Source organism: Leptodactylus fuscus, chromosome 9 (assembly GCF_031893055.1).
Source record: "Leptodactylus fuscus isolate aLepFus1 chromosome 9, aLepFus1.hap2, whole genome shotgun sequence".
Classification (NCBI taxonomy): Eukaryota; Metazoa; Chordata; class Amphibia; order Anura; family Leptodactylidae; genus Leptodactylus; species Leptodactylus fuscus.
Genome location: NC_134273.1, coordinates 1,544,885 through 1,559,174, shown reverse-complemented (window position 1 = coordinate 1,559,174; position 14,290 = coordinate 1,544,885). Strand labels below are relative to the sequence as shown.

General features: G+C 43.4%; 1 protein-coding gene across 2 annotated transcripts in view; it reads left to right on the top strand.

Moving 5' to 3' along the window:
• The window catches only part of ERI3 (ERI1 exoribonuclease family member 3), a 238,367-nt gene that overhangs the window by 17,498 nt on the left and 206,579 nt on the right, over positions 1 to 14,290 (top strand). For both annotated transcript variants that reach the window (XM_075286594.1, XM_075286595.1), the window contains exon 2: positions 6,373 to 6,659. In XM_075286594.1, the coding sequence (XP_075142695.1) occupies positions 6,373 to 6,659 (287 nt within the window). The remainder of the gene's footprint in view (positions 1 to 6,372; positions 6,660 to 14,290) is intronic.

Genomic DNA, 14,290 nt, shown 5'->3' with positions numbered 1-14,290 from the left:
TATTAGATAGTAGTAGTAGTATTCAATAGTAGTAGTAGTAGTATTAGATAGTAATAGTATTATTATTAGTATCAGTAGTAGAATTAGATAGTAGTAGTATCAGTAATAGTATTATATAGTAGTATTATTACATAGTAATAGTGTTAGTCTTCTTCTTTTTATTATTATTAGCAGTATTAGATAGTAGTAGTAGTAGTATCAATAGTAGTATTATTAGGGTGCATGCACACTACGTAACGCCGGGCGTGTATGAGAGCCGTACACGCCGGCGTTACAGCAGGGCTGCCGAGCACTTCCCATTCACTTCAATGGGAGCGCTCGTAAACGCCGCTGTTACGAGCGCTCCCATTGAAGTGAATGGGAAGTGTTCGGCAGTCTGCTGTAACGCCGGCGTGTACGGCTCTCATACACGCCCGGCGTTACGTAGTGTGCATGCACCCTTAGATAGTAGTAGTAGTAGTATTCGATAGTAGTATTAGATAGTAATAGTATTATTAGTATCAGTAGTAGAATTAGATAGTAGTAGTATCAGTAATAGTATTATATAGTAGTAGTATCAGTATTAGGTAGTAGTAGTATCAGTAGTAATAGTATCAGTAGTAGTATTAGCTAGTAATAGTATTAGAAGTATCAGTAGTAGTATTAGTAGTATCAGTAGTAGAATTAGATAGTAGTAGTAGTAGTAGTATTAGATCGTAGTAGTAATAGTAGTATCGGTAGTAGTATTAAATAGTAGTAGTATCAGTAATAGTATTATATGGTAGTAGTAGTATCAGTAGTAATAGTATCAGTAGTAGTATTAGGTAGTAATAGTATTAGAAGTATCAGTAGTAGAATTAGATAGTAGTACTAGATCGTAGTAGTATTAAATAGTAGTAGTATCAGTAATAGTATTATATGGTAGTAGTAGTATTAGGTAGTAGTAGCCGTAGTAGTATTAGGTAGTAATAGTATTAGAAGTATTAGTATTAGTAGTATCAGTAGTAATAGTAGTAGTATAATATATTAGTAGTAGTATTAGATAGTAGTAGATGATAATAGTAGTATCAGTAATAGTATTATATAGTAGTAGTATTAGGTAGTAGTATCAGTAGTAATATTATCAGTAGTAGTATTAGGTAGTAATAGTATTAGAAGTATCAGTAGTAGTATTATTAGTAGTATCAGTAGTAGAATTAGATAGTAGTAGTACTAGATCGTAGTAGTATTAAATAGTAGTAGTATCAGTAATAGTATTATATAGTAGTAGTATTAGGTAGTAGTATTAGGTGGTGGTAGTAGTAGTAGTATTAGGTAGTAATAGTATTAGAAGTAGTAGTAGTATCAGTAGTAATAGTAGTAGTATAAGATATTAGTATTAGATAGTACTAGATGTTAATAGTAGTATCAGTAGTAGTATTTAGTACTTTTTTCTGCTAGCAGTCTCCGTAGACCACCATTGTATGGAGGCAAATTTTGAGGTGAAATCCGCTGTCAAAATCTGCATCATTGCTCCCGTGTGAACTAGCCTTTAGATAGTAATAGTGGCAGTATTACATAGGACTCAGTAGTAGTATTTAGTATTAGTTTTAGATAGTAATTGAATTAGATATTTGTAGTATTATCATTAGTAGTATTTAGTAGTAGTTTTAGCTAGTAATATTATTAGAGAGTAGTAATATCAGTAGTTATATCAGTAGTAGTAGTAGTATATACTAGTTTTAGTAGTATCAGTAGTACTATTATTAGATAGTAATAGTATAATTATTAGTATTTAGTAGTATTAGATAGTAGTAGCAGTTGTAATAGTAGATAGAAGTAGTATCAGTAATAGTCTTGGTAGTAGTATCAGTAGTTGTATTTAGTAGCAGTATTAGGTGTATCAGTAATAGCAGTATTAGCAGCAGCAGTAGCATTAGCTAGTAATAGTATTATTATTATTATTATTATTATTATTATTATTAGTATCAGTAGTAGTGTTTCGTAGTAGCATCAATAGTAATATTAGTGGTATTAGATGTATCAGTAGTAGTAGTATTGGATAGTAGTATTAGATAGTAATAGCATTATTATTAGTATCAGTAGTAGTAATATTATTAGATGTAGTATTAGATAGTAGTATCAGTTGTAGTATTTAGTAGTAGTATTAGATAGTATTTGTAGTAGTAGTAGTAGTAGTAGTAGTATCAGTAGTACTATTTAGTAGTAGTATTAGGTGTATCAGCAATAGTAGTATTAGCAGAAGTAGTATTAGATAGTAATAGGTAGTAATAGTAGTGGTTTCAGTTGTATTTAGTAGTATAAGATAATAGTATTTGTAGTAGTATTAGATAGTATTAGTAGTATTTAGTAGTAGTGTTAGTAGTAGTATTGGTAGTAGTATTTAGTAGTATTAGTAACTAGTAGTAGTAGTAATATCAGTAGTAGCATTAGATAGTTGTAGTATTAGATGGTAGTATTAGTATCAGTAGTAGTGTTAGTTGTATTTAGTGGTAGTTTTAGATTTAGTAGTAGAAGTAGTAGTATTTGATAGTAATAGTAAGTAGTAGTATTAGATAGTAATAGTATTTGTAGTAGTAGTATTAGTAGTAGTATTTAGTTGTAGTAGTATTTAGTAGTAGTATCAGTAGTAGTATTAGATTGTAGTAGTATTGGTAGTATTTAGTAGTATTAGTTGCAGTAGTATCAGTAGTAGTTAGGTAGTAGTATCAGTAGTAGTAGTATTTAGCAGATAGTAGATAGTAATAGTGTTTGTAGTTGTAGTATTACATAGTATTATTAGTAGTAGTGTTAGTATTAGTAGTATTTAGTTGTATTAGATATTAATAGAAAGTAGTATCAGTAGTAGAATCAGTAGTAGTATTAGTTGTAGTATTAGTATCAGTAGTAGTTTTAGTATTAGTAGTAGTAATTGTGTTAGATAGTAGTAGTATTAGTAGTATCGGTAGTAGTATCTAATAGTAGTAGTTTTAGTAGTAGTATTAGATAGTTGTAGTATCAGTAGTAGTATTTAGGAGTAGTATTAGATGATAATAGTAGTAGTAGTATCAGTAGTAGTATTTAGCAGTTGTATTAGTAGTAGTTTCAGTAGTAGTATTAGATAGTTGTAGTAGTATTTGGTAGTAGTATTAGATAGTTGTAGTAGTACTTAGTAGTAGTATTGTAGTAGTATTAGATAGTTGTAGTAGTATTAGATGGTTGTAGTAGTATTTAGTAGTAGTATTAGTTGTAGTAGTATTTAGTAGTAGTATTAAGTAGTAGTATTAGATAGTTGTTGTAGTATTTAGTAGTAGTATTACTTGTAGTAGTATTTAGTAGTAGTATTCGATAGTTGTAGTAGTATTAGTTGTAGTAGTATTAGTTGTAGTAGTATTTGTTGTAGTAGTATTTGTTGTAGTAGTATTTAGTAGTAGTATTAGTTGTAGTAGTATTAGTTGTAGTATTTAGTAGTAGTATTAGTTGTAGTATTAGATAGTTGTAGTAGTATTAGTTGTAGTAGTATTTAGTAGTAGTACTAGATAGTTGTAGTAGTATTTAGTAGTAATATTAGTTGTAGTAGTATCAGTAGTAGTATTTAGTAATAGTAAGTAGTAGTAGTATTTAGGAGTAGTATTAGATAGTAATAGTAAGTAGTTGTAGTAGTATCAGTAGTAGTATTTAGGAGTAGTATTAGATAGTAATAGTAAGTAGTAGTATCAGTAGTAGTATTTAGTAGTAGTATTAGTGGTAGTAGTATCAGTAGTAGTATTTAGTAATAGTATTAGATAGTAATAGTAAGTAGTTGTAGTAGTATTTAGCAGTTGTATTAGATAGTTGTAGTAGTATTAGTTGTAGTAGTATTCGATAGTTGTAGTAGTATTAGTAGTAGTATTTAGTACTAGTATTAGATAGTTGTAGTAGTATTTAGTAGTAGTATTCGATAGTTGTAGTAGTATTACTTGTAGTAGTATTTAGTAGTAGTATTAGATAGTTGTAGTAGTATTAGTTGTAGTATTTAGTAATAGTATTAGTTGTAGTATTTAGTAGTAGTACTAGATAGTTGTAGTAGTATTTAGTAGTAATATTAGTTGTAGTAGTATCAGTAGTAGTATTTAGTACTAGTATTAGATAGTTGTAGTAGTATCAGTAGTAGTATTCGATAGTTGTAGTAGTATTTAGTAGTAATATTAGTTGTAGTTGTATCAGTAGTAGTATTTAGTACTAGTATTAGATAGTTGTAGTAGTATTACTTGTAGTAGTATTCGATAGTTGTAGTAGTATTTAGTAGTAGTATTAGATAGTTGTAGTAGTATTACTTGTAGTAGTATTTAGTAGTAGTATTCGATAGTTGTAGTAGTATTTAGTAGTAGTATTAGATAGTTGTAGTAGTATTACTTGTAGTAGTATTTAGTAGTAGTATTAGATAGTTGTAGTAGTATTAGTTGTAGTAGTATTAGTTGTAGTATTTAGTAGTAGTATTAGTTGTAGTATTTAGTAGTAGTACTAGATAGTTGTAGTAGTATTTAGTAGTAATATTAGTTGTAGTAGTATCAGTAGTAGTATTTAGTAATAGTAAGTAGTTGTAGTAGTATCAGTAGTAGTATTTAGGAGTAGTATTAGATAGTAATAGTAAGTAGTAGTATTTAGGAGTAGTATTAGATCGTAATAGTAGTAGTATTAGATAGTTGTAGTATTAGATAGTGGTAGTCTCAGTAGTAGTATTTAGTATTAGATAGTAATAGTAAGTAGTTGTAGTAGTATTTAGCAGTAGTATTCGATAGTTGTAGTAGTATCAGTAGTAGTATTTAGCAGTAGTATTCGATAGTTGTAGTAGTATCAGTAGTAGTATTTAGTAGTGGTATTCGATAGTTGTAGTAGTATTTAGTAGTAGTATTAGTTGTAGTAGTATTAGATAGTTGTAGTAGTATTTAGTTGTAGTATTAGTTGTATTAGTATTTAGCAGTAGTATTCGATAGTATTGATACCACGATCAGTAGCAGCAGCGCCTCTTGGCTTTGGCAGTTAGTAGGTCGCTTGTGACTTTGGGCACTGCCTGAGGAGTTTTGGGGTCTGACGCCGGACTGTATGTTGGACTAGAGATAGGAGAACAGTTCGGAGTGGACGTGTCGTTCTTGTTCCAGCAGGTTTGGGAGCAGTGAGATGGGGCGATAGTTGGCCGGACGGGGCGAGGGACGGTTTCTTAAGTCATGTGAAGGTGGAAGGGAAGGATCCATTGGATAGAGATGGGATGTAGAGATGGGGGAGGGCCGGAGTAGGACTTGAGTAGGGTTGGGGGTGAGATGTGACTGTATGGGGTCCAGTGCGCGGGGGGGGGGGTACTGAGATTAGGGAGGAGACTGGAGAGATCTTCATCGGTGGTGGTGGAGGAGCAGGTTAAGGATGAAGAGCCCCGAGCAGTTGGCAAGTCGGATTGTTGGGGGATTAGGGTGCAGTGGTCTCTGATGTTGGGGATTATTGTTTTTGGTGTAAGAAGCGCAGTCTTCATCTGAGGGAGGCGATATCTGAGTACGGGGAAGGGGCTGCAGGTACTGAATAATGGGATGGGGGCGATACCAGTGAGGAGAAGACGGCGTGTCCTCCAGAGGTGACAAAGTTCTCTTTATGGTCCTCCTGGGAATAGCTTCTCCATGTCATGGTTGTGTGTCATGTCCCGCATGTCATGGCTGTGTACAGACGTGTTGTGTGTCCTGTCCCCATGTCATGGCTGTGTACGGACGTGTTGTGTGTCCTGTCCCCATGTCATGGCTGTGTACGGACGTGTTGTGTGTCCTGTCCCCATGTCTGGGCTGTGTACGGACGTGTTGTGTGTCCTGTCCCCATGTCATGGCTGTGTACGGACGTGTTGTGTGTCCTGTCCCCATGTCTGGGCTGTGTACGGACGTGTTGTGTGTCCTGTCCCCCATGTCTGGGCTGTGTACAGACGTGTTGTGTGTCCTGTCCCCATGTCTGGGCTGTGTACAGACGTGTTGTGTGTCCTGTCCCCCATGTCTGGGCTGTGTACAGACGTGTTGTGTGTCCTGTCCCCATGTCTGGGCTGTGTACAGACGTGTTGTGTGTCCTGTCCCCCATGTCTGGGCTGTGTACAGACGTGTTGTGTGTCCTGTCCCCCATGTCTGGGCTGTGTACAGACGTGTTGTGTGTCCTGTCCCCATGTCTGGGCTGTGTACAGACGTGTTGTGTGTCCTGTCCCCCATGTCTGGGCTGTGTACAGACGTGTTGTGTGTCCTGTCCCCCATGTCTGGGCTGTGTACAGACGTGTTGTGTGTCCTGTCCCCCATGTCTGGGCTGTGTACAGACGTGTTGTGTGTCCTGTCCCCATGTCTGGGCTGTTCTCTTATATGGCACCCCCTCCCCGTGTTTTCAGCTCTGACGTTCCCCTCTTTCTTCCCGCAGGTTTCCATGTAAATGCAGCAGAGGTTTCAATGCAGTTATCGTCCCTCATCCGGCCGCCAAGACTTCCCTCGCTGCTGCTCTCCAGGTCTCTGGGAACCGCGTGCTGTGACCCCTTCTCTGTCCTCCGAGCTGACACCGGAGCCGACCCAATGCTCAATAGGAAGCTGGGCTGCCAGGGGTTTGGGGCGTCCGTGGCCGCGATGACCTCCTTCCCCCCACAGAGATACCATTACTTCCTAGTGCTGGATTTTGAGGCTACATGTGACAAACCCCAGATCCATCCTCAGGTAGAGTGGTCATGTGACAACATCCTTGTGTTCCCCTCCTCACAATTCCAAGATCTCTGCTTGCTGTCAGGGAATAGGAGCAGGGCTGCAGCTTTACTAAAGATTCTTCATCCTCCTGAGGGTTTGTTACAGTGGATCAGTCAGGAGTCTTACAGATAACTGTAGAACCTGCAGCATATAAGACCCCGTGCACATGATAAAGTGTCTGGCGGGGGTCAGGGGGTGGTCAGGGGGGATCAGGCAGGGTCTTGCTATTGCCTCCCATCATGCTCTCCCCTCTGGGGCTTCTCATGACACCAGATAGGCCCGGCCTATAGTCCTGAGCCTGGGCCGCACTCCGCCTGCTGGGGATGAGCTCTTAGTAGGACTAGTTATTTGGATATGTTCACACAGTGATATTTGGCGCTGTTTTGTAAGTGGGTTCCGCCCCAGCAGGGTCTTCGGAGCTGTCAGCAGAATCCTGACCATACAAGTGTCTGAGAGAACGGGGAATCTGCTGTGTGAACAGGCCCTGAGTCCGTCAGGAAGCCGAGATCTTCAAAAGTGATGAGAAGGTTTTTAGGCTAAAAATATTTCTGAGCTCTCAATATCAGATTGGTGAGATGTGAGCGTGGCAGGAAGCAGACAGCGCCGTTCTCTGTGTAGTGGCCGCACCAGGTACTGCAGAGACATGACCAGGATCGGGGTGGCCGGCCTCCTGCACTATCCTGCTGAGCAGAACTAATGGGGGGCGGCGGACCCTTGCCCCTCTGCTAGTGACATCTTATACTCCATTCACCATTTCAGGCTGGAGGACACAAGTTCATCTCTCCTGCACTGTAATACCTATACATCTCATGAATAGAATGCTAGAGACTTAGTGGAGACTGACACAGGTGGAGAAGTAGGAGGGAAGGTAACCCGGGAAGTGCTCCAACTCCTGGCACAATCCCATCTCACAGGTGAGCAATGGCTGCCGTATAACGGCACACAGCTTTCCATGCACCAGACACAGGAGTTGGAGCCTTCCTGGGGAGCGCTACGTCCGGCGGACCAGAAATCCAGATTTGTAAAAAGAATTAACTGGAATTTCTTCTGATTCACTTTCTGGAATTTTGTCTACAAATTCTTTGTTGTTTCTTCCTGTGAAAAATGCAACAAAATGTTAGGAAAGAGCAAAGTCCCGGAACGCACCCTGCCTGCACCCCCTGCGCCCCGCACCCCTGCACCCCCCCGTGCCATGCCTGCACCCCCTGCGCCCCGCACCCCTGCGCCCCACGCCCCGCCTGCACCCCGCACGCGCCCCGCACCCCTGCGCCCCGCACTCCTGCGCCCCGCGCCCTGCCTCGCCTGCACCCCCGCCCCGCAACCCCTGCGCCCGCAACCCTGCACCCCCTGTGCCCCTGAGCCCCATGCCCTGCCCCACACCCCTGCCCCACACCCCCGCCCCGAGAGGCAGGCATCGGTTTTCATCTGTCAGTGTAGAGATCAGCAATTAGAACGTGAGGAGCCAAATGCCACACATGACCCGCAGCACAAGCAGCTGACAAACAAGGCCGGACAAATCGACGGATAATTTATAAGCTTTGCCCTAAAATCTAATTATTTGGCAATTTGAATTTCTCAGCGGCCGAAGATCTGCAATAAATTTAACCCGCCATAAATTATAGAAGAGCCGCTGCCGGTGGTGTAAATCACAAAAGATAAAGGACGCCGAGACGGAGCACGCAACATCACATGTAACCAAAGAGATCTGTCAGCCAGCCTGTCTATAGGAACATGGCGAGTACACCAGTAGAACAGTGAGCGCAGCTCTGGAGTATAATACAGGATAAGTAATGTAATGTATGTACACAGTGACTGTACCAGCAGAATAGTGAGCGCAGCTCTGGAGTATAATACAGGATAAGTAATGTAATGTATGTACACAGTGACGGCACCAGCAGAATAGTGAGCGCAGCTCTGCAGTATAATACAGGATAAGTAATGTAATGTCTGTACACAGTGACTGTACCAGCAGAATAGTGAGCGCAGCTCTGGAGTATAATACAGGATAAGTAATGTAATGTATGTACACAGTGACTGCACCGGCAGAATAGTGAGCGCAGCTCTGGAGTATAATACAGGATAAGTAATGTAATGTATGTACACAGTGACTGTACCGGCAGAATAGTGAGCACAGCTCTGGGGTATAATACAGGATAAGTAATGTAATGTATGTACACAGTGACTGTACCAGCAGAATAGTGAGCGCAGCTCTGGAGTATAATACAGGATAAGTAATGTAATGTATATACACAGTGACTGCACCAGCAGAATAGTGAGCGCAGCTCTGGAGTATAATACAGGATAAGTAATGTAATGTATATACACAGTGACTGTACCAGCAGAATAGTGAGTGCAGCTCTGGAGTATAATACAGGATAAGTAATGTAATGTATGTACACAGTGACTGTACCAGCAGAATAGTGAGCGCAGCTCTGGGGTATAATACAGGATAAGTAATGTAATGTATGTACACAGTGACTGTACCAGCAGAATAGTGAGCACAGCTCTGGAGTATAATACAGGAGAAGTAATGTATGTACATAGTGACTGCACCAGCAGAATAGTGAGCGCAGCTCTGGAGTATAATACAGGATAAGTAATGTAATGTATGTACACAGTGACTGTATCAGCAGAACAGTGAGCGCAGCTCTGGAGTATAATACAGGATAAGTAATGTAATGTATGTACACAGTGACTGCACCAGCAGAATAGTGAGCGCAGCTCTGAGGTATAATACAGGATAAGTAATGTAATGTATGTACACAGTGACTGCACCAGCAGAATAGTGAGCGCAGCTCTGGAGTATAATACAGGAGAAGTAATGTATGTACATAGTGACTGCACCAGCAGAATAGTGAGCGCAGCTCTGGAGTATAATACAGGAGAAGTAATGTAATGTATGTACACAGTGACTGCACCAGCAGAATAGTGAGCGCAGCTCTGGAGTATAATACAGGATAAGTAATGTAATGCATGTACACAGTGACTGCACCAGCAGAATAGTGAGCGCAGCTCTGGAGTATAATACAGGATAAGTAATGTAATGTATGTACACAGTGACTGCACCAGCAGAATAGTGAGCGCAGCTCTGGAGTATAATACAGGAGAAGTAATGTAATGCATGTACACAGTGACTGTATCAGCAGAATAGTGAGCGCAGCTCTGGAGTATAATACAGGATAAGTAATGTAATGCATGTACACAGTGACTGTATCAGCAGAATAGTGAGCGCAGCTCTGGAGTATAATACAGGATAAGTAATGTATGTACATAGTGACTGCACCAGCAGAATAGTGAGCGCAGCTCTGGAGTAGAATACAGGATAAGTAATGTAATGTATGTACACAGTGACTGTACCAGCAGAATAGTGAGCGCAGCTCTGGAGTATAATACAGGATAAGTAATGTAATGTATGTACACAGTGACTGTATCAGCAGAATAGTGAGCGCAGCTCTGGAGTATAATACAGGATAAGTAGTGTAGTGTATGTACACAGTGACTGTACCAGCAGAATAGTGAGCGCAGCTCTGGAGTATAATACAGGATAAGTAATGTAATGTATGTACACAGTGACTGTACCAGCAGAATAGTGAGCGGTGCTCTGGAGTATAATACAGGATAAGTAATGTAATGTATGTACACAGTGACTGTACCAGCAGAATAGTGAGCGCAGCTCTGGAGTATAATACAGGATAAGTAATGTATGTACACAGTGACTGTACCAGCAGAATAGTGAGCGCAGCTCTGGAGTATAATACAGTATAAGTAATGTATGTACACAGTGACTGCACCAGCAGAATAGTGAGCGGTGCTCTGGAGTATAATACAGGATAAGTAATGTAATGTATGTACACAGTGACTGTACCGGCAGAATAGTGAGCGCAGCTCTGGAGTATAATACAGGATAAGTAATGTAATGTATGTACACAGTGACTGCACCAGCAGAATAGTGAGCGGTGCTCTGGAGTATAATACAGGATAAGTAATGTAATGTATGTACACAGTGACTGTACCAGCAGAATAGTGAGCGGTGCTCTGGAGTATAATACAGGATAAGTAATGTAATGTATGTACACAGTGACTGCACCAGCAGAATAGTGAGCGCAGCTCTGGAGTATAATTTAGGATTTGTGATGTGGAACCCCCCCTCTTATGACATTGACATTCCCTAATAGGAATTGTGGGATCTTCCCCTTTATGACATTGATGTTCCCTAATAAGATATATAGGACCCCCCCCCTTTATGACGTTCCCTAATAAGATACATGCCCCCCCTCTATGCCGTTGACGTTCCCTAATAGGATATGTGGGACACCTCCCCTTTATGACATTGACGTTCCCTAATCTGATCGGTCGGACCCCCTGTATGATTTGCCCTTGTAGGATATGTGGAACCCTTCTATGATATTGACATGCTCCTCTGTGACTTGCAGTAGTATTTGGTGGGTTTGGGATGTGCGGCCGCCATGTCCTGGGATACGCTCGGCTCCGCACAGGACACACAGCGCTAATCTTTACACACAGATAATCGGAGCAGAAAAATATCATCGATCTCAGAGACCATAAATCAGAGCCAATGACACCCGTCTATTATCGGACACGTCCCTTCCAGTGAAGCCGCCGCCGAGCCAATGACACCCGTCTATTACGGGACACGTCCCTTCCAGTGAAGCCGCCGAGCCAATGACACCCGTCTATTACAGGACACGTCCCTTCCAGTGAAGCTGCCGCCGCCGAGCCAATGACACCCGTCTATTACAGGACACGTCCCTTCCAGTGAAGCTGCCGCCGCCGAGCCAATGACACCCGTCTATTACAGGACACGTCCCTTCCAGTGAAGCCGCCGCCGAGCCAATGACACCCGTCTATTACTGGACACGTCCCTTCCAGTGAAGCCGCTGAGCCAATGACACCCGTCTATTACGGGACACGTCCCTTCCAGTGAAGCCGCCGCCGAGCCAATGACACCCGTCTATTACCGGACACGTCCCTTCTAGTGAAGCCGCCGAGCCAATGACACCCGTCTATTACGGGACACGTCCCTTCCATTGAAGCCGCCGCCGAGCCAATGACACCCATCTATTACGGGACACGTCCCTTCCAGTGAAGCCGCCGCCGAGCCAATGACACCCGTCTATTACGGGACACGTCCCTTCCAGTGAAGCCGCCGAGCCAATGACACCCGTCTTTTACGGGACACGTCCCTTCCAGTGAAGCTGCCGCCGCCGAGCCAATGACACCCGTCTATTACCGGACACGTCCCTTCCAGTGAAGCCGCCGCCGAGCCAATGACACCCGTCTATTACAGGACACGTCCCTTCCAGTGAAGCCGCCGCCGCCGAGCCAATGACACCCGTCTATTACAGGACACGTCCCTTCCAGTGAAGCCGCCGCCGCCGAGCCAATGACACCCGTCTATTACAGGACACGTCCCTTCCAGTGAAGCCGCCGCCGAGCCAATGACACCCGTCTATTACAGGACACGTCCCTTCCAGTGAAGCCGCCGAGCCAATGACACCCGTCTATTACGGGACACGTCCCTTCCAGTGAAGCCGCCGAGCCAATGACACCCGTCTATTACGGGACACGTCCCTTCCATTGAAGCCGCCGCCGAGCCAATGACACCCGTCTATTACGGGACACATCCCTTCCAGTGAAGCCGCCGCCGAGCCAATGACACCCGTCTATTATGGGACACGTCCCTTCCAGTGAAGCCGCCGCCGAGCCAATGACACCCGTCTATTACGGGACACATCCCTTCCAGTGAAGCCGCCGCCGAGCCAATGACACCCGTCTATTACCGGACACGTCCCTTCCAGTGAAGCTGCCGCCGAGCCAATGACACCCATCTATTACGGGACACGTCCCTTCCAGTGAAGCTGCCACCGCCAAGCCAATGACACCCGTCTATTACGGGACACGTCCCTTCCAGTGAAGCCGCCGCCGAGCCAATGACACCCGTCTATTACCGGACACGTCCCTTCCAGTGAAGCTGCCGCCGAGCCAATGACACCCGTCTATTACCGGACACGTCCCTTGCAGTGAAGCCGCCGCCGAGCCAATGACATCCGTCTATTACCGGACACGTCCCTTCCAGTGAAGCTGCCGCCGAGCCAATGACACTCGTCTATTACCGGACACGTCCCTTGCAGTTAAGCCACCGCCGCCGAGCCAATGACACCCGTCTATTACCGGACACGTCCCTTGCAGTTAAGCCACCGCCGCCGAGCCAATGACACCCATCTATTACCGGACACGTCCCTTCCAGTGAAGCCGCCGTCCTCCTCATTTTCATCTTCTTTCCCAATTCTCAACCTTTCCACTTTGATGTAAGAAAACTAAATATAAAGTGCAGCACTTGACCCCCGCGGCGAGGCGCCATGTCGTGTGCGTGGTAGGTCTCATTGATAAATCCTCCATTATCCCCAGGAGCTCCGCAGGAGGCCGCACTATTTACATCACTAAGACATAAGATGGGGTAATATAAGGCCGGGAACGTGAGATCTGGATTTACTATTGGGGTCTTCACGCAGAGCAGTAAATCGCAGCGGACAGATATCTGCAAGACTTCTCGCTGCGAACCGAGGCTGAAGATGAATCGGAGGCATTACACATTAATATGGAGGGTCTCTTATCTACACCCCCCCCACCATACAATGGATGGTTCCGCACACAACAACGCAACTCCGTCGCTTTAAGAAAATGACTCTTAGTTTTTGCCTTTACAAAGCAATGACATCACTATGAAGTACTGCTGACATCACTGAGGAATGAGACACTGCTGACATCACTGAGGCATGAGACACCGGTGACATCACTGAGGCATGAGACACCGGTGACATCACTGAGGCATGAGACACCTGTGACATCACTGAGGCATGAGACACTGGTGACATCACTGAAGCATGAGACACTGGTGACATCACTAAAACAAAGGGCACCGGTAACATCACTAAGGAAGAAGACACTGTGACATCACTGAGGCATGAGACACCGGTGACATCATTGAGGCATGAGACACCGGTGACATCATTGAGGCATGAGACACTGGTGACATCATTGAGGCATGAGACACTGGTGACATCACTAAGGAAGAAGACACTGGTGACATCACTGAGGCATGAGACACTGGTGACATCACTGAGGCATGAGACACCGGTGACATCACTAAGGAAGAAGACACCGGTGACCTCACTGAGGCATGAGACACTGGTGACATCATTGAGGCATGAGACACCGGTGACATCATTGAGGCATGAGACATTGGTGACATCACTAAAGAAGAAGACACTGGTGACATCACTGAGGCATGAGACACCTGTGACATCGCTGAGGCATGAGACATCGGTGACATCACTGAGGCATGAGACACTGGTGACATCACTGAGGCATGAGACACTGGTGACATCACTGAGGCATGAGACACCGGTGACATCACTGAGGCATGAGACACTGGTGACATCACTAAAGCAAAGGGCACCGGTGACATCACTAAGGAAGAAGACACTGTGACATCACTGAGGCATGAGACACCGGTGACATCATTGAGGCATGAGACACTGGTGACATCACTAAAGCAAAGGGCGCCGGTGACATCACTAAGG